This window comes from Rhamphochromis sp. 'chilingali', assembly GCF_963969265.1.
Source record: "Rhamphochromis sp. 'chilingali' genome assembly, chromosome: 6".
NCBI classification, from domain to species: Eukaryota; Metazoa; Chordata; class Actinopteri; order Cichliformes; family Cichlidae; genus Rhamphochromis; species Rhamphochromis sp. 'chilingali'.
Window position 1 is genome coordinate 37,123,636 of NC_137933.1, and position 22,956 is coordinate 37,146,591.

The 22,956-nt window shown below is 40.9% G+C and overlaps 1 protein-coding gene across 1 annotated transcript in view; it reads right to left on the bottom strand.

Annotated features, from left to right (window-relative positions):
* Positions 1 to 836: 836 nt before the first annotated feature.
* Positions 837 to 22,956, bottom strand: part of itfg1 (integrin alpha FG-GAP repeat containing 1) — a 171,755-nt gene continuing 149,635 nt past the window's right edge. Inside the window, exons 15-18 of the mRNA XM_080885940.1 lie at positions 19,633 to 19,757; positions 13,024 to 13,106; positions 12,081 to 12,198; positions 837 to 1,036 (exon numbers count right to left, since the gene is read on the bottom strand). Coding sequence (XP_080742066.1) covers positions 977 to 1,036; positions 12,081 to 12,198; positions 13,024 to 13,106; positions 19,633 to 19,757 — 386 coding nt within the window. The 3' untranslated portion in view covers positions 837 to 976. The remainder of the gene's footprint in view (positions 1,037 to 12,080; positions 12,199 to 13,023; positions 13,107 to 19,632; positions 19,758 to 22,956) is intronic.

The window sequence follows — 22,956 nt, forward strand, 5'->3', positions numbered from 1 at the left end:
CCCACAGTTAATCATTTGTTAAAAAAAGTGCAAACCACATGGAAAACCATGAGCTCATTCTTGGAATATAAATAAAACACACCGGAGACACCCAGCTCTACAGAAATTAAAACATGAAACTAGCGAACTGTACTTTATTCAGCAGGACAACCAGGCGTCGGATGATTTACAGGACTTTGATGCAGCAGAATTAGACATTTACAGACTCCAGGCTCTTTATTTTGGCACTCCCATGATGCAGCGTTTTAGGACAGACTCAAAAGAGACAAACTTGCACTCAGCAGACATGAAGGCCATTCATTATTTTTAGTGGGATCGGAAGCATAAAAATGTTCTGCAGCATCATTATATCACATTATGTTCACTTTTCACCAATTGCTGTCTGTAGCTGTGAGGCTGAATCAATATAATACAATCAGTTCAGTTTAATTTCACAGGAAAAAACCCAAGAGGTTCATCAGCTGTGCAAAGACAATGGACAGAAACACGTGTGTGGCTTTGAAGTAACGATGCACATTTATATACACACAATGTTAAAGGTGCTTCCTTCCCAGTGAACAAACAAAAAGAAACTGCTTTTATCATTGGAGCTACTTGTTGGGCATTTCAAAAGGATCCAAATACACTAATAACACCACTGACGATCACACGCCTAACGACAGTCGGTCCAAAGAAATCACTGCTTTAAACTTGAGAGTGATTCCCATTAGGATTTCGTTGTCTGTCTCTATGGCCTTGTTGCAGCTCCTGTACTTCTAAAACTGGAATGAATAAATGAAATGGAGCATAAATATTTAACATCTGACTCAAGGACTGAAAAATATCAAAAAGAAACGTTTTGGGGTATACGAGAATCCATTTATTGGCCCTTGAAATGAGTCTGAGTGAAAACGTGTGAAGAGGAAAGGGTGGTCAGGTGAGAGGCATGCGCGGGAGGATGGGAGAGGATGGTCTCCCATGATGCAGCTTTGTTTCTTCACATGGCATCAAAATGGAAACGGTGGGCTTCCTGGCGCTTCTCTCGGTCATCTGCTTTCTGCACAACACACACACACAGAGAAACACACAAAGCCAGGTTTTTAAGGTCAAAGGAAAACAGTCATTTATCTTGCACTGGAGTCATAAATACAAGAGGACACATCATCAGATTTTGTAGCGTATACAAAACAAACAATGACGACCTTCACTTATTTCTCTAAAGAAAGTTTAGGTTCTCCATCATCTGTTGAAATGGATTTTTCACTGTCATGTACAAAAATTAATTTCTAAGGAGGGACAGAGCTTGTGCTGGAGGGGAAGAGGGACCAGAAAGGCAAATCACTACCGTGTATTTTGGGAATGCCCGTGGGGTTTTCAATTACTGGCTAACAATCAGAGATGGTAGGGAAAATTTTAAAAAAAAGAAAGAAAATCGGCTTGATTATTTCAAATCTTGGGGAATGTGCCATCAGAACTTAAAGGCATTTAGAATAATGCTATTTGAAAGTTAAAAACACTCATCACATGGTTGAGTGAGAAAACACCGATGTTAGTTGACAGTTCTAACGTGACGCAGGATTTTATTGATTTAAGACTTCAGAGGGACAGATCTGATGAAAGCTGTAAAGGATGGATTGAGTTTATTAATATCATGCAGGCAAATGAGTGAGAGTTGTAGTTTAACAACCTCATAACTGTGTTACTTACAGCTTTCTGGTTTCAGTATTCAGGGTTTTGTTTTGTATTACTCCGTCTCTCTTTTATTTTAAACCCCTGTTTGCTCTTGAATCAAATGTTTGGATTTGTATGCTCTAACAGAGTTCGCATAATGTCGTATGATTTATACTACTGTACACTATGTAAGTGCTTCCACCTACACATAACACAGGAGCTGCTCAGCCATGGAAATCACTGCAGGTTTTGTGCTGATGTTAATACCAGTGGAGGTTTGGAACTGTTGTTAGCAGAGCTTTGGCGATTTTTACTCACTATGTTCCTCAACTTCTTTCTTAGAGTTTTTTTTCTGGCAACTGGCTGCTTTTTCAATCATCTTGAGTCCTGTACCTGACCATTTTCAGAGGAATTTTCTTTTTTTTTTTGTTAAGACACTTTAACACTGATCTACAAATCATTTTGGCACCAACTTACAAACCTGTGTTGTGTCCACACACAAAAGACAACTCAGTTAAGATTGTGTTTTTAGGTATTTTGTTACCAGCAGTCACACAATTTGTTGCAAATGTTATTAGAAGTGACAAAAATAACAGTTTGACAAACATATAATAGTAGTTTTGCAACCACATGATTTTTCCCACTGAGATAATATTGAAAACCTCGGTATACCTCCGAATGTGCAGGGGGTCCTTGAAACATCTGAGGAAACTGGACAAGTGAAGGACAGAAGTGGCAGGCTTAAGAAAACCATCTATAGCAAATGAACAGTACCTGAAAGTCATGTCCTTAAGAAATGGGAAAGAAATTGACGAAATACCTGACACCCGAGAGCTGAATTGGACCTTTAGTTGACATTTGAAGAAATTACAAGAAAGCTTGCGAAGAATAAAAGTGGAGGGTAGCTCAAGACTTTTGCATAGTACTGTGCTTCAACCTTTCCAGAGAAACAGATATTTCTGGAGGCTTTTTTTAAGTACAGGTTACTATGCAATATTTTTACTGATTTGGCTAATGGAGGGTGGCCCATGAGCCAAATAAATACAAGACCCCTGCCTTAAATTGTACTTTATAACATCTCTAATAACCAAGGAAAAACAGAACAACAGGAACACAGAGTTTTCTGAAGAACTACTGGATTTGCCGTGGAGAATAATTTAGACATCACCTGCTATTATTTCTGCAAAGCCAAGTTACACGGGCACAGTATGTGGGAACCACTGAATACTCCACTACAAACAGGTAAACAGTGCCTGTTCCCCTAACCACACAATAAACACGAACAACATGTGCAATCACAGAAGCTGTACATATCAAAGCTTGACAGCTGCAGCCTGAGCATGCTGTTCGTTAGCCAAACTAAAACTGATGGCAGTGAGATGACTAATGTGTGACTAAAACGGAAGTACATTTTCTTAAAAGCCAAAAGCTCTGTGCATCTGTGTGCTTGTTGAATGTGAGGACACTGTATTACTTCTAAACCAGAAACAGCTAAAATCTTGATTTGCAATCTGCAGTGCATCGGTCAGAGAACCTGAACCAAGCCCAACTGAACGCACTCAGATCTGAAAGCAGTGCTGAATAGGACGAACCTACTACCATTTATTCTTGGACAGATTGCTTAACTGGAAAATTTGTACTTTATTTACATTTACCAGTTGATTAGTTAAAAATGTGTTAGGAGAAAATGATCAAACTAAAACATTCTGGTTAACTTTGTGGTCTAATGTCTTGATGCATGCTCAATCACCCCAGTAAGTAAATCTCCAAAAGTAAATTCTGTTCATCTGGAGGTAACGTTTTCAGTGGTTTTCCCACTGAAAACGTTACCTCCAGATGAACAGAATCAACTTTTGGAGGTTTGTGGTCTAATGTTCAAATCTGTTAATAAGTGATGCACAAATTAGACTTTTTGTTAGGAGGTTAATATTCAATTACATCACAACAGGTAAAAATGTAATGTTTGCTCCAATGATTAATCAAATTCAAACATCACACAAACACACAGAGTTTCTGTCCTCCCGTCAATGTGAAAAGGCTTTTAAGGATAATATGTGTGCATTCATAGCCAACAGTCTATTATCATCATCTGGGCAGTGGGACAGACAGGCAGGTGTGATGGCTGCAGGCAGTGGTGTACGAACTAAGCTGTGAACAAGCTGACAGACGTGCAGCAGCAAAGTCCACCACCCTCTCCCAACAACACCTCCTCCCTGAGGGCCCCGCTCAAGTCACCTGCTTCTACTCTAATACTCCTGGTGTGGTGATGAAAAAAACAACAACAAAATTTCAGCCAACAGCAGCAATTTCTCATGTTTTCTGTTTACTTCTTTGAACCGGCACCTAACATCGTCTCAAACAGAACAAGAACATGTTATGATGTGAGAGCCCATGAAAGCAATTTTGTAATTTCAACATGTCCAGACTGTGTTCATCCCCGCAGTGCAGGAGTAGGGATAATGTACAGTTCTTTTTGAAGACAAGAAGGAGGAGGCCATGGGGATGTGTGAACATTTGCAGCTGTGGTATCAAAAGTCACAGCTGAAGTGATACTCCACCCTACATCTCTCTTTCAGGTGTCAAACTCAACCCCCTGTAGACTTCAAAGGAAAGTGTAAAACGTTTTTCGCCAAAATAAAACTAAAGACACTTTTTCCACCCTTACTGTTGAATTTGTAAGTGTGTCAGAACCACTTTGTCCCAACTTACTGACTGTTCACTACCAACAACCTGAAAAGACCGCGATTTCTTCTCAAATGCTAAATTTAATGAAGAAGTAGTTCCTGCGTACTTGTAATACATGCAATTCTATCTTTCTTAAAAAGGACTGTGAGGGTATTAACTAAATTATTTATAAGCTGCACCTTCCAGAATACACCAAGTTGATGCTTTCCTCACCAGGTGGACGTTGCAGGTTAAAACAACCATTATGCAGAGTGAGCTCTTGCAGCCGTGTGAAAAATGACATGCAAAATGTCTGAGCTTAACAGAAAGGATCTGGGGTCGACCCTGCCGTTTAAGCCGTTTTCACACATAGATAACAGCTTTTAAATTTTTGAGACATCACCTGGAAGAAGTGCAGGTGTGAACGCAGATGTGAGACAAAGTCAGATTGGACATTAGCTGGTCTTTAAAACATTTAGCTCCCTCATTAAAAAGTCTGTATGATGTCAGACAGCGTGGTCTTCTGCAAGCTCTACCCAGACAGCTTCGGTGACTAAAACCACACAGAGTATTTCCAGTAGTGCAAATGTGTGTGAAACTACTGTAAAATGATTATTCACATGTGAAAATGGCCACGGATGAGTTAGAATCCATTATTCTATTGATCAAGGCCGTAACAGTAACAAGTGTCTGATATTCCGGGGTTTATTTGAACAAAATCAGTGATTTGTTCAATCACCTAAACATACATTTTTGGTCCCTATAATCAAACCAAGAACCTACAAATAAAATAATATTGAAGTAAAAAAAGCTATACCCAGGACACAACCCTAATCTCCTTGTTTAAAATTTGCAGACTAATTCCCAACATCAGTCCTCAACCCTCCTTATGTAAAACTAGTCTCTGTACAGAACAGTCAAATCTATAAATGAACCATTTATGTCACTTTGGGAGCCATTTGGAATCAAAGTATTCTTTTGTTTAGATGTTTTATATCGGTGTAATTGTTGGTGTAATCATTCCTGCCATTCCTACTGGCCATGTTTCTCCCAACACAAAGCCAGTGTAAGTAATCAGGAATAAAAAACCTGATCAAGTGGGTATTTTTTAAGTACAAGATTTTCATTTCTGCGGGCATTTCCTAGCTGAGCTGCAGTGAAGGGACAGTCGCACAAAGGGAGGAAATTTTGTGCTAAAAATATGCAGAAGATCCTCATCGATGTGGACAACCTCACACTGCTGAAGCCTCGTGTAAGCTTTGGCTCAACTATGTATTTATGCACAGAATGAGGATTTCCCTTACATCTCTGGAAACAGTACGGGGTCTGTTGATTACCAAGAGAAATAACTGCTGCGACAAACAGCTTACATATGTCTTATCTGCTTTAAGCCACACTTGTAAATGTGTCATAAATCCATGATCCAGTTCTTTAAATGTCGTGTTGGCCCAAGTGGACCTAATTATACCTACTCTATGCTTTTTAGTTGAATCTGAAGGGGACAAGGTCAAAGTTTTAAATAATGAGGTCAGTGCTTGTAACAAGTAAACCCTGTGAGTCAACAGCTGAGGTGACAGACTGATCTAATCACCCAGTTTCAGGAATTCTTTTCTATTTTTGTCTGTATGATGTCAGTGACATCATTCAAACTGAAGAAAATTGCATTAAAAGAAGGGTGGCCTTAAGGAAGAGGAGCCAAAACAGCTGGTGTCAGAGATGGTAAACTAATGGGTAGAACCAACAAGATATACAGTGGTGTAAAAAAGTGTTTGCCCCCTCCTGATTTCCTATTTTTTGTACTTTTGTCACACTGAATGTTTCAGATCATCAAAAAATTAAATATTAGACAAAGATAACGCAAGTAAAAACAAAATGCAGTTTCTAAATTATCTATTATCAAGGGGGAAAAAATCCAAACCTACATGGCCCTGTGTGAAAAAGTGATTGTTTGTTATCACATCTTTGGAAAGCTCAATGTGGCTAGAGTTCAATTTCTCTAGCCACACCCAAGTCTAATTACCGCCACACCTGTTCTCAATCAAGAAATCACTTAAGTAGAATCTGACTCACAAAGTTTGTCCCATTACATCTGGTGTAAAAGTAACGCAGCATTTTTAGAAAGGGAACATCATCCCATCTGTAAAATATGGTGGTAGTAGTGTGATTGTCTGGGGCTGTTGTGCTGCCTCAGGATCAGAAAGACTTGCTGTGGTAAATGGAACCCTGAATTCTGCTGTCTACCAAAATATCCTGAAGGACAATGTGAGCTTAAGCTAACGCGCACTTGGGTTCTGCAGCAGGACAATGATCCAAAAGACACCAGCAAGTCCACCTCTGAATGGTTTAACAAAAAAAAAAGAAAAGAAAAAAAGAAGGATTTGGAGTGGCCTAGTCAAAGAACTGACCTGAATCCGATTGAGATGCTGTGGCATGACTTTAAAAAGGCAGTTCATGCTTGAAAACCTTTTAATATGGTTGAAAAACAATTTTGCAAAGATGAATGGGATAAAACTCCTCCACAGTGCTGTAAAGACTCGTTGTCAGTTATTGAAAACGCTTGATTGCAGTTGCTGCTGCTAAGGGTGGCCCAACCAGTTATTAGGTTTAGGGGGGAAATCACTTTTTCAGACATTACCATATAGGTTTGGATTTTTTTCCACTTAATATTAAACAGCTCAATTTAGAAACTGATTACTTGTGTCATCTTTATCTAATATTTGAATTTGTTTGATGATCTGAAACATTTAAGTGTAACAAACATGCAAAAAATAGGAAACCAGGAAGGAGGGAAACACCACTGTAAAATACAGAAGGATTATTTTGAATCATACAAAGCTACTCTGGTAGTGTCCATATTATTATCTCATTTATCACTCTAAGAGTAAAGGTTTTGGTCTGTTTTTATAATCAAGACGTGATGAGGCACAGGTTTAAAGGGGTGAAATGTACATCTTTAAAGTTTGTGATTTGGCACAGTTGAAGACAAATGAATAACAACAATTCTATGTTATGTGGACTGCTGATTGTGTAGTCAGTCAATGACTTTGTTCTGTGGGTGAACAGGCAACAAGTTAAAATACTGTCAGATCTTTTTTTCCCTTTCCAAACATTTAAACGTTGCTTAAATGTTACGGCAGAGCCGTTCATGTTTTAGCATAACAAAACGACTAAACCCAGCCACTACATTAGAAAGATTTTTTGAGACGCATGTCCTCTTTTGTGGGTAAGCCAGTGCGTCCCTGATGTTGACTAATTTGCTTCATCCAAAAGACGAGCAGAAACACATTTATTCAATCTTTTTTTTTTAATCCTGTCAGTTTTGGTTTGTAATAAAGCCTTCATATATCTTCAAAGACTGCAGCATCTCATATTGATTGATGCTGTGTTCTTTTTTTTACTCTTTTTTAAAAAAAAAAAAGCAACATGTTTTTAGGGAGCAGATTGATTTGATGTTCTTTCCTTTGGATAACCAATCCACTGGGCTGTGCTGCTGTCCAGGCCTGGTTTAATTGACTGTCCTGGGGATACTACCAATAGTCATCCTGAGGCTTGAATCATCATTAAGCAGCAGAGCATTGATTTGTGTCCATCTAAAGGGTTTTCTGACACAGTGGGCTGGTCTGTGTCCCAAACCAGGTGGAAAACTACAGTGATGCATACTGAAGTCTCACAGGGCTTTAATGTCAGCTAATTAAGTCTGGCCTGCATGATGATGAGATTGATTAAATTCTGCTTCATTGGTTTTTTCTTTCCCACAATTTGTTTAAAGGGGACCTTTCCTCAACTTGTGTCATTTATATACTGTTGCAAAGGTTGATTCTTGCATTAAACATGGCCGAAGTTTCAAATAATGAGGTCAGTGTATGTGAACCTAATCCCTGGGAGACGAACACTCAAAAAGCTCTGTTTCAGGCAGTTGCTCTACTCTTAGCTCTGTGCATGAGATAGGATATCACTAATATGGTAATCTCAAACACATAGCTCGCTGGCTTTGTGCACAAAAGACTTACCAATCTGGTCAGAAAATCTTCTGCTTGCTACGGGCAGCCAATTGCAATAAAATTGGCTTTAAAGGAAGAGGACAGCTATTTCAGACAAACCAATAGGCTGAACCATAGTGAGATACCATATATGTAAGATAAGACATACCTCCCATATTTGAGCCACACGAGCTGTGAATCATGCAGATCGACTCTAACAAAGTCCAAGAATAAAAATATGGGGTTCAAAATGGTTTAACAGGTGCCTTTAAATACTTGTTTCTTCTACTTTCTGGAATATAGTCATATGGACTTCTTCATATCCCTAGCTAATATTGCATTGAACAGAAGTTCACAGAATTTGTGTAAAAGCCCTGTTAGCTGGTTAGGCTGGGCAACGTGTCTTTGCCCTCATGCTTCTGCCCTCTGCCTGACTTTGTTATTAGAAGAGCAAATACCAGAGGCGGCGGTGCAAACACACAGAAATGCCAAATGTCAATCAGCCGTCTCGCCTTGACCTTAGCGGATGCCCCGCATAAAGGAGATGGGAGAAGATGAGATATAAGAAAGAATGTTAGCAGCTTTTATATGTGATTTACCTTCAGTGTTAATTCTCTGGGTGGTGAAGGAGGTTACACCACATTAGCCAGTCAGTTCAGCTGTGTGTCTTCAAGTTATCAAGGCCAGACATATAGTCCAATTCAAATCAAATTTATCTTTAAATTGTGTCAACCTGAACAACCTGAAGGGTATATACCGACAAGACACTGGAGATCGTCCTCAGATAGAGTCAATGCTGTTTAGCTTTAGGGACAGAAGAACGCTGTGGGTTTAAAACACTGTTCACCAGTTAAATTAGAGACAGCTGCAGTTTGATTTATGGCAGGAAACTGTTATGTGCAGATGTATGTAAAAATAAATGTTGCAAAGTGAAAAGTGTTATTTCACCTTTCTAGAAGTAAAAAAACAAATCCATGTTTTCAATGGTATAAATGACAACTGTAAAAGTGTAGCTAAACAAAGATAAGTCATATTAAAAATCTTGTGCAAGTTAAAAATTACCCACTCATGTCTGTGTTTAGAGTGGCACATTTGAACTGGGTAGATCTGAGTTTTATTGGAATCCACTGATATTACTCTCATATAATGGCAAATATTGATTAGAAGGCATCTGGCTGCTTGCTACAGACCTAATGTTAACTTACTACTAATAGCCTGCTACATTTTAAAGAAAGATGGTGAAATGTTCCTTAAGCATGCTGCCCTGCATGTCAACCATTTCATTATACTTTGGGATTTTGCTCTTTAGATAGATTTAAGTTGCCCTTTCTGTGAATTTGTCTCTAAGCTGTACAGACACTCTAGCCTCCTGAATTTGCACCCAAAATGTTTCTAAACACAACCTTCATAATTCTTGGGCGGTACAGAGGTAACAGAAAAGTAAAAAGAAAACAAACAACTGCAAAGGATAATTTTTTCACAGCACTTTTGTATTTGGTGTAACATGGTAGATAATTGGAATTTCTACTTTTCAAATTGCAGCCTTGGCAGATTTGCATGGGATAAACATCACAGACTACCTCTGCAAATATTCCAACTGCACAGAGTTCCCCAGGTAGTACTAGTCAAGTGCAAACACGGCTTAATTCAACTGTGACTCCCAAGGAGCATTTCAATAAGAACTTCAATCACTGAACCTGAAGTTCTGCTGCATGCACAGTGGAAGCTCAGGATTATGCACAGTGGAAACCTGATAATGCACTTAGTAATCTGAATCAAATGAGTTTTCATATGCATTGTGAATGTTGGATGCCTCACCAATGTGGTGCAGTGTTTTGTTCTGAATTGAAATGATGATGAGTGCGATGTTACATATTTCGGTGCATTTGAATAATATATTCCTGTGCTGCTTCTAATCTATCTAATCAAAGCCTATCATGAGTTTGCAAGTACTATATGATATACCACCATATTATTAAACCATTAAGAAAATGTTACTGAACTGCATGCTGCGGAAATGAGAACTCTGAAACGAGTAGTCAAAAAGGCCAAAAACCTTTCTGGAACTAGTAACTATTACTCTTATTAGGGGTACAGTGGGGGGTAGTGAGACATTTTTGATTACTGTGACTAGTCAGCCTATGGACACCACAGTGTTCAAAGCCAAATATATTGTTGGTTTATGACTGACAACCGCTTCCTTCCTTCTTTCTGTGAGAACAAGACAGAACTGAGTTGAATCTGTGGGCAACAACAGTACACACTGGGACTGAACATAACAGAACTGAAGTGAAATGTGTGTAAAAGTGTCCAACGTAGCCACTGTCTGAGCTTTTCATGCTGTTCTTTTATCTTTGATGTTTGGTAAATGGACGGGTACTCATATAGCCTTTCTACTCAGTTGAGCACTCAAAGCGGTTTCTTACTACAAGTCTCATCCACACAAACATTCATATGCTTTTATCTACGCCTAAGTGCTTTCTGGCATTGACACAGTCTGATGGATGCATCAGGGGCAACTTTGAGTTCAGTACCGTGTCCAAGGATACGTCAGCATGTGAACTGAAGGAGTTCGATTGGTACCAGATGTAGACATGGTTAACATCTAGCTTTACTGGGTGTATGTGCTAACTGGGATTCAAACTCCAACCTGTTGTTCCAAAAACTAATGTCAATACTATACTGTCCAACTTTCAACCAATCAGCATTTGACGTATGTACAGTACGATTCATGTTGAGCTAAGCATTTCTGCTTTTTTTTTGAAGGGCTGCACCCAAGCACGTTTAAGTAGCTTGTGTATAAACAGAATCGTAAATAACCTTTAAGAGTGAAATAACCGTTTTCTTAATTGCATTCCCCATTTCCTGCTCTTGCAACATAGCTTTCATCCACACACTCATCACTCCTCCCATCCACCTGAGCCTGCTAGATGTATCTTGTGTACGTAGTTTGGGCACCAGCCATGCTTATTTATTTATTTTTATCTTTTTGAATTTCGCATCAGCTCAGATGAAGCTGATGCACACACACCCACGTTTCTAAAAAAGAGGGCAATTAGAGCCCTTCTGTGTGTGTAACCATGCTGCATGTCAACCTGAGTGAAGACGCGCACACACACACAAACACACACACAGGAACACATTAAGTGCACATGGTCTCACGGCAGATGGTTTGGAGAAGATGCCAACAACTTACTGCACTGCTCAGCCCAGCAGACTGTGTGTGTGTGTGTGTGTGGATGAAAAAGGAAACAATCCAGAAAAAAAGAGAACATTTGCGATAATTTGTGTTTGTGTCTGAGTGTTATCAACCCTGCTATGATGGGATACATTTTTCTGAGACTGTGATGTGTGTGTGTGTGTGTGTGTGCCTCCATTAAAAAAAAAAGAAAAAGAAAACAAAACCAAAAACATGAAAACATGCATCGACTCCCTGGAGAGCACATTTATGGCGGTAATGAACAGCAGATCTGCTGTGCTGAAAGGACAGAAGAAGGCAATTACAGCTGAACGTCCTTCCAGGTTGTGACCCCGAGAACGAGAGAGAGAGAGGTAGAGCGAGAGAAAGAGTGTGTATGTGTGTCTTGGTGGGAGGCGAGAGGACTACAGGACAGGGACAGTGAGACCCATCTGCTGCTGGTTGTGACCAATCTGCTCTCTTTCTCTCTCTGTCTCACACACACATACACACACTCACACTCTGAAGCAGTAAATCACCAGGAAGAGGCCAACATTAACTACAACACGCTACTCTGTGTCTGTGTGTGTGTGTGTGTGTGTTCTGACCTTCTCTTGCCAATGAAGGATCCCAATAATAACAAGGATGAAGACACACACGCCGATCAGTGCGATGGCCGTCAGCAACACGCTGTTGCTGGGAGTAAGGTACAATTTAGCGCTCCAACTAAGAAGAGGGAGAGAGAGGGAGAAAGCGAGACAAAGAAAGATTGCCATATGCTGTTTTATGTTTTGCCATAGTTTTATCTGACAGAAAAACAATGCAATTACCAAAATGCTGGACATTAGCAGAGACTGTGTTATGTTAAAATAAATAAACGAACAACTCTTTCACTTTCTGGTCATACAGCTGAACAGAATGAAAGACTGCGCTCTCTCTAGTTTCTAAGAACTTTTATGTATTTCCAGAAATCCAGCCACTTTGATGTATTAACTTTATCTTCATCATGATACATCTTGCAATCTGTTAGCTTGTACTTTGTGTGAAAAGACTACCAAGGCGCCTGTTTTCATATAAACAGTCAGTTAGTCTGATTTCACTTGTGGTGTATATGTAGGTATGTGTGCGTTGGCAAACATGCAAGTGTTATGAGCCTATCGAGGAAAGTGCATGTGTGTCATTGTTTGTCTGCGATGACTAGCCATCTGGAGCTCCTCCTGGGTTTTCAGCTACATGTGAATAGCGTCATGATAACATGAGGACACATGCTGCGAGGTAATAGCGTGTGTGCGTGAGCATGTTTTCTCACTTCTGGGTATTGTTTTGTGAAGATATACCACAGAGACGCTGTCTGGAGCGAGCTGAGGGTAACATTAACTCGAATATGCCAGCAAATGACATCAGGCGAGGCGGTTAAAAGTGTTGAATAGTGTCCATAGTAACAAATGTTAACAGGTTCTCTGAGCAAATTATATGACTGTGAACAAGGAAAGCAGCCATTTGTGACCCGTCTATATTGTATTATATCTAGAGGTGTAAGCGTTTATGTACCTGCGGGGTGTATCATGTGGGAAAGGCATGACAATAAGTTGAGAGTTGGGAATGATGGCCGTCCACTCCTTGTTCCTTATCTCCTGAAAAGAGAAGAAAAACACATTAACTGATTATCTTTATTCACAGTAATACATTATAGCAACCATATGTGCAATACAAGCAGACTGCTTTAAGATATGCACACACCGACACAATATGTATGTTAAGCCCTTCGAGGCAGAGTAATGGGTCTCATTCTTAGCTACTGTGGACTTGCTATTTTAAGCCGTGTGTTTCAGACATAGATAACCTACTACTTGAAATAAATTACCCAGGCTATGGTGAATAAAACCCTTTTTTTTCTTTATTGTGAGTGTGGTACATATGGCCGGGTGTATTTGCATGTATGATAAAGGATTTCTGTGGCAGTTTGTGTGCGAGCGCAGCCATCTGGAGAAGTCAGTCTCCGTCTTGATGAAATTCACATGGTCTTTTCATCATGTAACGCATCACATCGCAGCAGCAGAAAGGTCTGCTTTGAAGACTGAATTTATGGGAGTTGAAAGTTAGAACACGCATTAAAAGTACATACAAAATTCTAACTGAAGTCAATTATTTTGACAAAAATCTCCAGTCCAGTAATGACTCACTACATCACATCTGAAGACTGCAGCTTGAAAATTTACAAGTTAGAGATTCAGAATTACTATTAAGTAAGATAAGTAGTGTTTTTGAATATTACCACTTCAATTTAGCAAATTCTGGAAAAACAAAAGTATTTTATGTTAATGATGTCTTGTCTCCTGTGTTTCATTTACAACTTGAATGCTCATGTTTACTGGTTTCTTTGTTTGGTATTATATCAACAGTGATTATATTAACACTGAGTGTCCACAGTGGCAGGGATACTGCTTTTAAATTATGATACATTCCTAGTTTACCCAAATAAGAGTTTTGCTTTATATTTCCTGATTAGATCTCGACTCATTTCTGTGTAGGCGAGGGAAAGACAGTGTTTGACAGACAGATCCCTCAGGCTCATCTTAAAGCTTATTTTAGTTTGAGATGTTTTAGTGTCAAAAGCTCTTGTTTGCAGGAACACTCTGAATATACTAAAGTACTTTTCTTGTGTAGAAGCTGCTCAGTGCAACCACAATCTGACCTGCTGGTCACTGAACAGCTTCCCTGTACAGGTAGGGGTACAGGTCTTACAAAAGTATTTAGTATTTATTTATTTATTGTCATTGTCAAGAACAATGAAATTGCGTTTGGGGCTTCCATACAACCCAAAAAAAAGAAGAAAATAATAAATACCCCTTAAAACCCAAGTGTACATATTTAACCCAGTGTGACTCCAATGCAATAAGACAATCCTTAGCAATAATGTTCGTAGAAATTCAGACAAAGACCTGAGAAACATGACAAAATACAACAATGCAACCCATTCAATATTATTGTACTGTGAGATATGATATCAGATATGATAGTTATCTATTTAAGAAAGAGGGGGGGGGGCAGGAGGGGGAAGAGAATAAAGATATGATGCACCAATGCAGACCAGTTCATTGCTATTAAGAAGTTGGATATGGTTATTGTCCGTGAGAGGGGGGCAGAGAGTTCAGGAGCCTCACAGCCTGTGGATACAGGCTGTTGGCCAGTCTGGATGTTCTGGCCTGTATAGACCTGTACCTTCTCCCTGAGGGCAGCAGATGGAAAAGGTGGCGCGCAGGGTGATGTTGGTCCCGCAGGATACTGTGCACCCTCCTCAGACAGCGAGTGGGGAAGATATTACTGATCTCTGGCAGACTTGTTCCAATAATTCTGCCAGCTTCTTTCACCACCCGCTGGAGTGCTTGCTGATCGGCCTTGGTGCAGCTGGGGAACCACACTAGAAATCCATACGTCAGAACGCTGCTGATGGCACAGTTGTAGAAGTTCAACATCAGAGATCTGGGAATGTGTGCGCTCCGCAGTCTCCTCAGGTAGTAGAGGCGCTGTTGGGCCTTCCGTGCAACTGAGGTGATATGGTTGCCCCAGGACAGGTCCTCGGTCACAGTTACCCCCAAGAATTTAAAACTGCTCACCCTCTCCACCGCCTCACTGCCAATGAAGAGAGGCAGATGGTTGTTATGACCCCTCTTCCGGAAATCTACAATGATCTCCTTGGTCTTTTTGGTGTTTAAGACCAAGTTATTGTCGTGGCACCATGACTCTAGTTGTTGCACCTCTGTCCTATAGTTTGTCTCATCATTGTTGGATATAAGTCCGAGCACTGTAGTGTCATCTGCAAACTTAACAATGAGATTGGACGCGCAGGAGGAAATACAGTCATGGGTGAAGAGAGTGTATAGCAGAGGGCTCAGAACACACCCCTGAGGGGCACCGGTGTTGACCACAAGGGTGGAAGAGGTGTTCTTACCCACTCTGACACTCTGTCTACGGTTAGTGAGGAAGTCCACAATCCAGTTGCACAGAGAGGAGTTAAGTCCCAGTTGGTGGAGTTTGGGACGGAGTTTGTATGGCCGGATGGTATTAAAAGCCGAGCTGTAGTCTACAAAGAGGAGCCGTGCATAGGTGTTCCTGTGTTCCAAGTGCTTCAGTAATGTGTGCAGCACTGTGGCGATCGCATCCTCGGTTGACCGGTTCTCCCTGTATGCAAACTGGTGCGAGTCCAGGGATGGTGGAAAAGCAGCTCTGATGTGTTTAATGACCAGGACACCACAGTGGCGATAATGAGGACAAATGGGACATACTGTCCAATTCTTTTTTTTTTTTTAAGCCTTTTTTCTGCCTACATTTGTAGACTGGAGCAGATAACTTACACTTTACTATGATTTTAAAGCATTTAGCCACATTGCCTGATTCAAAATTTAAATGCAAAAATGAAAGCCTGAAAGGTTAAGCAGGGCCGTTACATGCAGGTATCATGAAAATAAGCAAAAGTTAAAACAGTATGATGAATATATTGAACCTCATAGTTATGCATGAAAGCAGATTAGATTTCTTTTTTTAATTAAGACAACGGTAATGAGACATATGTACAAGAAAAAAACCCAACAAATTTACAAAGAAAAAATGATTTTGCTTTTACAGCAAGAAACCATATTGTATATTTGATTGTATACTAAAAAGGTGGCAAAACCTCATCACGCCACAAACATCCCTAATTACTAAATACTGCAATCATTTTTACCTTGTTAGCTCAAAGAGTAGGAGAAAGGAAGCCTGGTTTTAGCCTAGAAACATCAGGCTATGACTTGGATTTGAACGAGGAAATCGCTTCTCTAAAAGATCTGCAATTACAGAGTGCCTTTTAACTTTCTGCAAACCACTTTCCACTGTGTCCTTGCCAGAACAAGTTCAGTGTCTTGCACATGAATACTTTGGCACGAGAAGGGGCAACCCGTTTACCACACGAGTTAATTATGCCTTGCAAAGTGAATAAATGAGGCTACTTTGCAAGAGGAAAAAAAAGAAATCTTTTATATTGGGGAATATCTAAAGTTCTGAGACGGTTAAGACAGACTTAACATAACTGCAGAGTTTACAAACATTTGCTTGGAGAACTGTTTGACAGCAGCTTGACTCTGCATAGGTTTCAGTTTCATTTTTAGTTGTTTGCTGCCTTAGGGCTCAGCAACTAGTGGTGACATCTGACATGAGACTGACACAGGCCGTATTTAGCATCTTTATAAAACAGGGCTTAGGTTTCTGGAAAAGCCCAGTGTAGTCGTCTGTGTCTGCTAGCGTTCTTATCCATATTATTCTGCTTTAAGAGCCTGCTCAGGCAACTGGGGTTGTTCTCTGGCTCATAATGGGTTAAGAGCGCAGTGGTATAAATAGGAGAAGGGGGCAATATATTAATGATTTAAAGGCTGTAACTATACTCGCAGTTCAGAGGAAAGAATTCCAGTTCTACGTTTGGCAGAATCTGTAAGTGCCACTGCTCTTTAATTGTGACTCCTTTCTTCATCAATTGGAAGGAACTACATCTTGCTATTTTGAATAAGCGTACAGCAACGGCATTGCTTTTTACATAACAAGCACATTCTAGCCGCCAGCCATTGTCGCTTAGCTCTTGGAAAGCACTGCCGTTGGTGCGGCAACTGGCGGGGGAGCAGAGCTGGAGACGAGTCAGCCTCCACTACCGCTGCCTGGGAGCAGATCCGATCTGGCTGTTTGGAAGAGAAAAGTGTTCCTAAGTCTTCAGAGAGAACGAGAGATACTCTGGTTCAAAGCCAGGAAAACTGGCACACTATGGAGAGTGAGAGAGATAGATACAGAGTTAGAGGATGAGGAAGACAGAGAGAGAGTGAGAGTGACAAGTAGGGGACTGATTAGTGAAGTAAACCACTTTGAACAGCAAAGGGAATCCCCTGGGTGGAAGATAAGTGAACAGGAGGACTGAGACTCACAGAGAAAGATGAGGAGGGGTGAATAAATGAGAGGACTGATTGGACAGAGGGAAGAAGATATCCACTAAGATTCTACAAAACATCGCCTTCTGCGAACCAGCGGGCAGAAACTCTCTTTGTGCTGGAGAAAGTGTAAAGGGCACAGCAGGGGAGACAGGAAGAAAACAGGACAGAAATAAAGATTGAAACAAAACAAAAATGAGAGACAAGCAGATCAAGAGAGCTGGCAAACAGAAAGAGCTAAATAAGCCGACTGTGCAGGGTGGCGTAACGATCAGATTTCTAAACCTTCGCCTCTTTTCTCATTACAGGTAGATTCAATGGAGGTACTCCACTCCCCAGTCCCTCTGGACACCAAAGAAAAAACTACTCTGCATAATAGCGCACATCTTTAGGCATTAATTAATTCACACTGTAAAAGGGACAAGAGAGGAGGAAAAATGAGGGAAAAAGGATTGCATTCCTTTGCATGGGAAAAAGGAGGGTGTGGAAAGAGGACAATAACGCAGTTTGTTTGTGATGAGTGTTCCCGGTGCCCTATGCTGTCTGACTAGCGGACTGAGCCATCTGCAATTCTAATCAGCTGTTCAACGAAAACCTTGGTACCACACAGGAGGGAAAAGGGGCCCTGTCGTGCCTAATATTCAGAGTGACAGTGCTACGTTACAGAGAGAAAAAGAGAGACGGAGACGAAGGCGGAGAGAGCTGAACTGAAGAGAGATGAGATTAGAGGTAGTGAAGAGTAGAAATATAGACAAAGAATAGATAAAAACCATAAAATAAAACCAATTTTTTATTATTACTATACTGATCTGTTGCCATATGACAGGAATCATATATGTGGTTGATTCAGAGTCATTCATAAACAGTCATTTAGCTGGTTGCTCAGCAAAGATGTGTAGAAGTAGTAAAAAAGGAAGCCATTAGCATTTCTATTTCAGTGGGAAGCTCGCTACACCTTTATTAATTCCTCTGTTGATGTCATCAATCATCCCATACATTAAAAAGGAGCTGTGTAATCTAGCTTCCGTAAAGCATCAATCTGTGTCACATAATTCTCTCAACCTTTATTTACTTTTTAGTCATTAAATGGGCAGGGAAATCTGATTTTCTTTCACCTAGATTCTACTGCGCAATCACGCCTCTAGTGAGATGTGGGTGGCAAAATATGCTTTTTCAAGTCAAATCATTGTTTATGACACCGGAGAAAATATTGTCCTCATTAAGCAGGAGAAGCAGAGGTAAATAAAATGTGAAAATCCCTACAAAAATAAAACTGCTGGCCTGTGTTTAGGTGAATTATACATAAATCAAACCAAAGACTTCCAGTAAAACTTGGAGAGAAAAAAAGTAGTAACTGTGAGATTGTGAAGATGTCATAGTTTTTTTTTTAAAGCTAAGATGCATGATAATTCTTTTTTATATTTTATTTTTATATTTCAAGCATAAAAGCTATAAAATGTACAGACTAACGTCTCTCTTTCTATATTTATGAACTAACGTCAACAGCAAGCAAACAGTTGTGTTTATGTCATTTGGCAAACAAGGTATAAAATAGTTCCTTGCATAAACTACTGCTTTAATTAAAGAAAAATCTCAACCAAGCATTAAATGCCTTTGCAAGATTAGGGAGATACTGTAGTCTCTGTTTACCTCACTTTCTAATTTGATAAGAAAGTATGTGGAGGGAAATCCCTCTACTGAACCTTCACGAAACACCTTTCAAACTAATCTCACAATCCCTGGAAGAAATGTGCTACATCAAGCATCATCATGAAAAATGCTGGAGCAGTTGGAGAAAAACAACTTTTTTGCTCTCCGCTTATGACTTACAAAAAGTGCTTCAATTGCTCCCTCCATTAATTCATCCATCATTTGATATTTTCTTGGAAGATTTTCTTGTTTTTAAAACCACGATTCCGAGGCTCATTACAGAGACATTCAATGTCTTAGTCAGGCATGCCGTACACTGTTAAATTCAGGACACGTTAAGCTGCTCAGAAATGACTTAATCTGGCATTTGACTACAAGTGTTGTATTTTAAATCACTTTGCACCTGGGGTTGTAAAAGGCTCATTTTTTTGCACAACTTTCCTTCCTTTTGCTATTTGCTGTGACATAAGCTCTGTAAAGGAATCTTCCTCAGACATTCTGTGAGACCATGAACCCTGCAGCAGAAGTACTGGCAGTTATCTCGGTAAAATTTCCTCACCGTCTCTCCAGGCTGCCGGGGGATGCCGACGAAAAGGTGATCCAGGAAGTTGGCGCTGCGTCCGAGCCCCAGTACAGTGTAGGGCAGCTGGAGGGAGAAATAAGCTGACTGGCTTAGCTGACCAGCTACAGGAGGGAAGACAAAGAAAAGACAAGTTTGCCATCAATGAGGTATTCTTTTCAGCAAACACTAAAACCAAGTCAGAATATACATTAAAATATGCATGTATTGCCCTTGAATGTACAAGCAAGCATGTGCGGTCTCCAGATGCTGAATCATTATGACTCTACTGCCACCACAGTTAACATTTTTGCATTAATTAATTCTTTGGAAAGCACTCGAGAGAATGAAATTTGGTACACTTGCCAGTACAACTTTGTACTTCTGGCTGGTCAAGTCTGAAATTTATCATGAAAATACTTGGGGAAAAAAAGCTATATCATAATTCAGTAATCTATGAGATTCAACAATGTGCAAAAAGAGTGCAGCAAAAAGTCTTTAAAGAGCATTATTATAAGCAACTATAAGCAGTGCAGAAAATATAAACAGAAATTAGTGAACATTCTTGATACAAAGGAATCTTCTGTTGGGCTTTTTAAGTCTTAGGCTTTGGAATTCATGTACTTTAGAAGTTACTTTCAAACACGCCATCCATCTTAATACTGCCAGACCACAAGCCCCTCCCTTCCAGTGACACTGCCCAAATGTTAGCAGCATCCCTAAGAAGGACACTGCACCTTAAAACACCACAAAAACTGTGCAGGAATGACAAGAGGCAAGACAAAGGAGTTGATTCGGCCTCCAAACTCCCCAAATTTAAGCGTACAAGTACCAGAACAAGCCCGATCGACTTGCGACACCAAAAGGTTCCATTTCCGCCAACATCTTGGTGTCTGACAAAGTAGGAAACCTCAAAACGATTCTGTATCCAAGATCATTACAAGGTGTTGGTCTGGGATGGGTGGGAATGAGACACAGTGTAACATCTGAAGTCAAGTCAAATTTGTTTTTCGTACATTTAGAAACAACAAAGTGCTGTAGATTCCAGGAACGATATAAAGAACATTAAATCAACAACTTAGACTTCATCACTGGGCTCATATAATGTAAAACCATGTGCTCCAACCAAACCTATCCTGAGCACGACTGTTGATGACAACATGAATACGTACACCACCTGGGTCTGGGTGCAATTCCCCCCTCCAGGGGCAAGGGTACCTAGACCCGGTTTGTAGAGTACGCTTGGGGAGTGTGATTGTGTGTACAGCGTCTCTTTATGTCTGTCTCCACGTTGGTTGAGTGTGGAGTGAGTGCATATGAGAGCATGAGGGTGGGAATGGATGTTTGTGTCTGTGGGTGCCTGTATGTCTGTGTCTATATGTCAGGTTGGGTATCAGACGCCACCTCTCTGGGGACACCTCAGGCCCTCCAAGGTTTGGAGGCCTATCTCCACCCACCACCACTTCCCCTGCCGGTGGCGGACTCCCTCAGGTGTCGGTGTGTTGGTGGTTCTTTGTGTCTGGGGGTGGGCGTCCGGGTACACACCGGCTCACTCCTTGGCGGCCGCTTGTCGGGGCCTGGGGCTCGCTCGGGCCCCTTTGGAGGTGGGGTGCCCCCGGCCTCTCGGCCTGGGGCTCGGTCACTCAGGCACAGCTGGGGGCCGGCGGAGCTCACGGGCGCGTCACTGCAACTCCCCCTGACTTCTGCTCCGCGGCTGCTGGGCGAGCCCTCATCTGGGACTCTCCTCAGCTCTTACTGGAACAGTGGCGCGGCTGCCCCTCTGTTGGTCTTCCATGGTCTCTTGTGTTCTGGGGGCCTCTGGATGTCTGGAGTTTTGATCTCCTCCATACCCGCTTCACACCCTGGAGGACGGGGCTGTGGCCCCCCCACACTCCCTAGCAGATCATTACATGGAGAAACCTTTGGAATGCAAGCATGCTGATCCACACAGGTATGCACACATGGGTATTCACAGACGCGGACTAAAGCTTTCTTGGCTGCTGCCTCAAAGCACACTGTGCGCTGTCTATCTTGCGTGCTGCACAATATCGTTTATTATTTAGTAAATATTGATATCTATGACTAGCTAGTTTATTGTGATGGTGCTTTGTTTTCTCTATTATTATGTTGCTCTTTGTTGTTTGCTGTCTCCTCTGTTTGTTTTTTTTGTTTGTTTGTTTTTTTTTCTCCATACAGGTGACCCAGGAGTTCTTTTTTTTTTTTTTCTCACTCTTCCCCCCCCCTCTCACCGTCTCTTCTCCCCTTTGGTTTTCTTTCTTTCTCTCCCCCTCTTTCTCTCATTCATTCCCCCTGTCCTATTTATAAAAAAAAAAAAAAAAAAAAAAAATGACAAAGGATGAACTGAAGCTCTGCCATCACGTAATGTCGCATACTGCTGTTTCTGATGTCATTTAAGAAAAAGAAAAGAAAAAAAAAAAAAAAAAAAAAACATGAATACGTACGAGTAACCATAATAAGAGGAATGAGAAGGAAATACACAACCAGAGCGACTGAGCCAGAGGGACTGCAGCATGAGACCTTGTGTTCTGACATGAAGCAGCGTCATAAAAGATACAAATCAGAGAGACACCTGAGGCCAGTGCAACACCTCTCTCTGTCTCTTCACCCAACCTCCCTCCTGTAATCTCTCCCCACTCACTTAATATTCTCATCCAATCCTCACTATTGTGTTTCCTCCTTTCTGCTCATCTCTCCATTCCTCTCTCTTGATACATCACTCTGATTTGGCCTTTTGCCTCCCCTTTCTCTCTCTCTCTCTCTCTCTCCCCTTCAGCTGCTGTATCTCGCCCACGCCACCCAACTCTGCCAAGTGCAGCCGACATAAATCAACCTCTATGTGGTAAACAAAGAGAGGGAAGGGGAGAGAGAGAAAGATGGAAGAAGAGAAAGAGAAAGCCTTGAGGCAGCCAGTGATCAGAACTAATGTGGATGGACTGCGTATTGCAGGCCAAGAGAAGCACAACAGCTATGCTTCTCTCTTTATTTTCTTTAATCTATGCCCAACCTCAGTTTGTCCGGTTCATTTTGGCCACCTGCAGCAAGGTCCTGTCAGTCCACCTGACTGCAGCTAAATATTTCTCTTCTTAAAAGCTGTTCCTTGCTGCACAAATAAAGCTGGCTTTTTACCTCAGGAACACTGCAGGGGTACAAATTGACCAGCCAGCGGGTGAAAGTATCTAGTAGCTACTATATGGTTTTAGTGCAATGAAAGCCTGTCCTTGATGCTCTAATGTCCACTCTGTGGCTCCAGTTAGCATGGAAGCTCAATGAACACCATTGACTTTTGCCATCTTCAACCAAAGA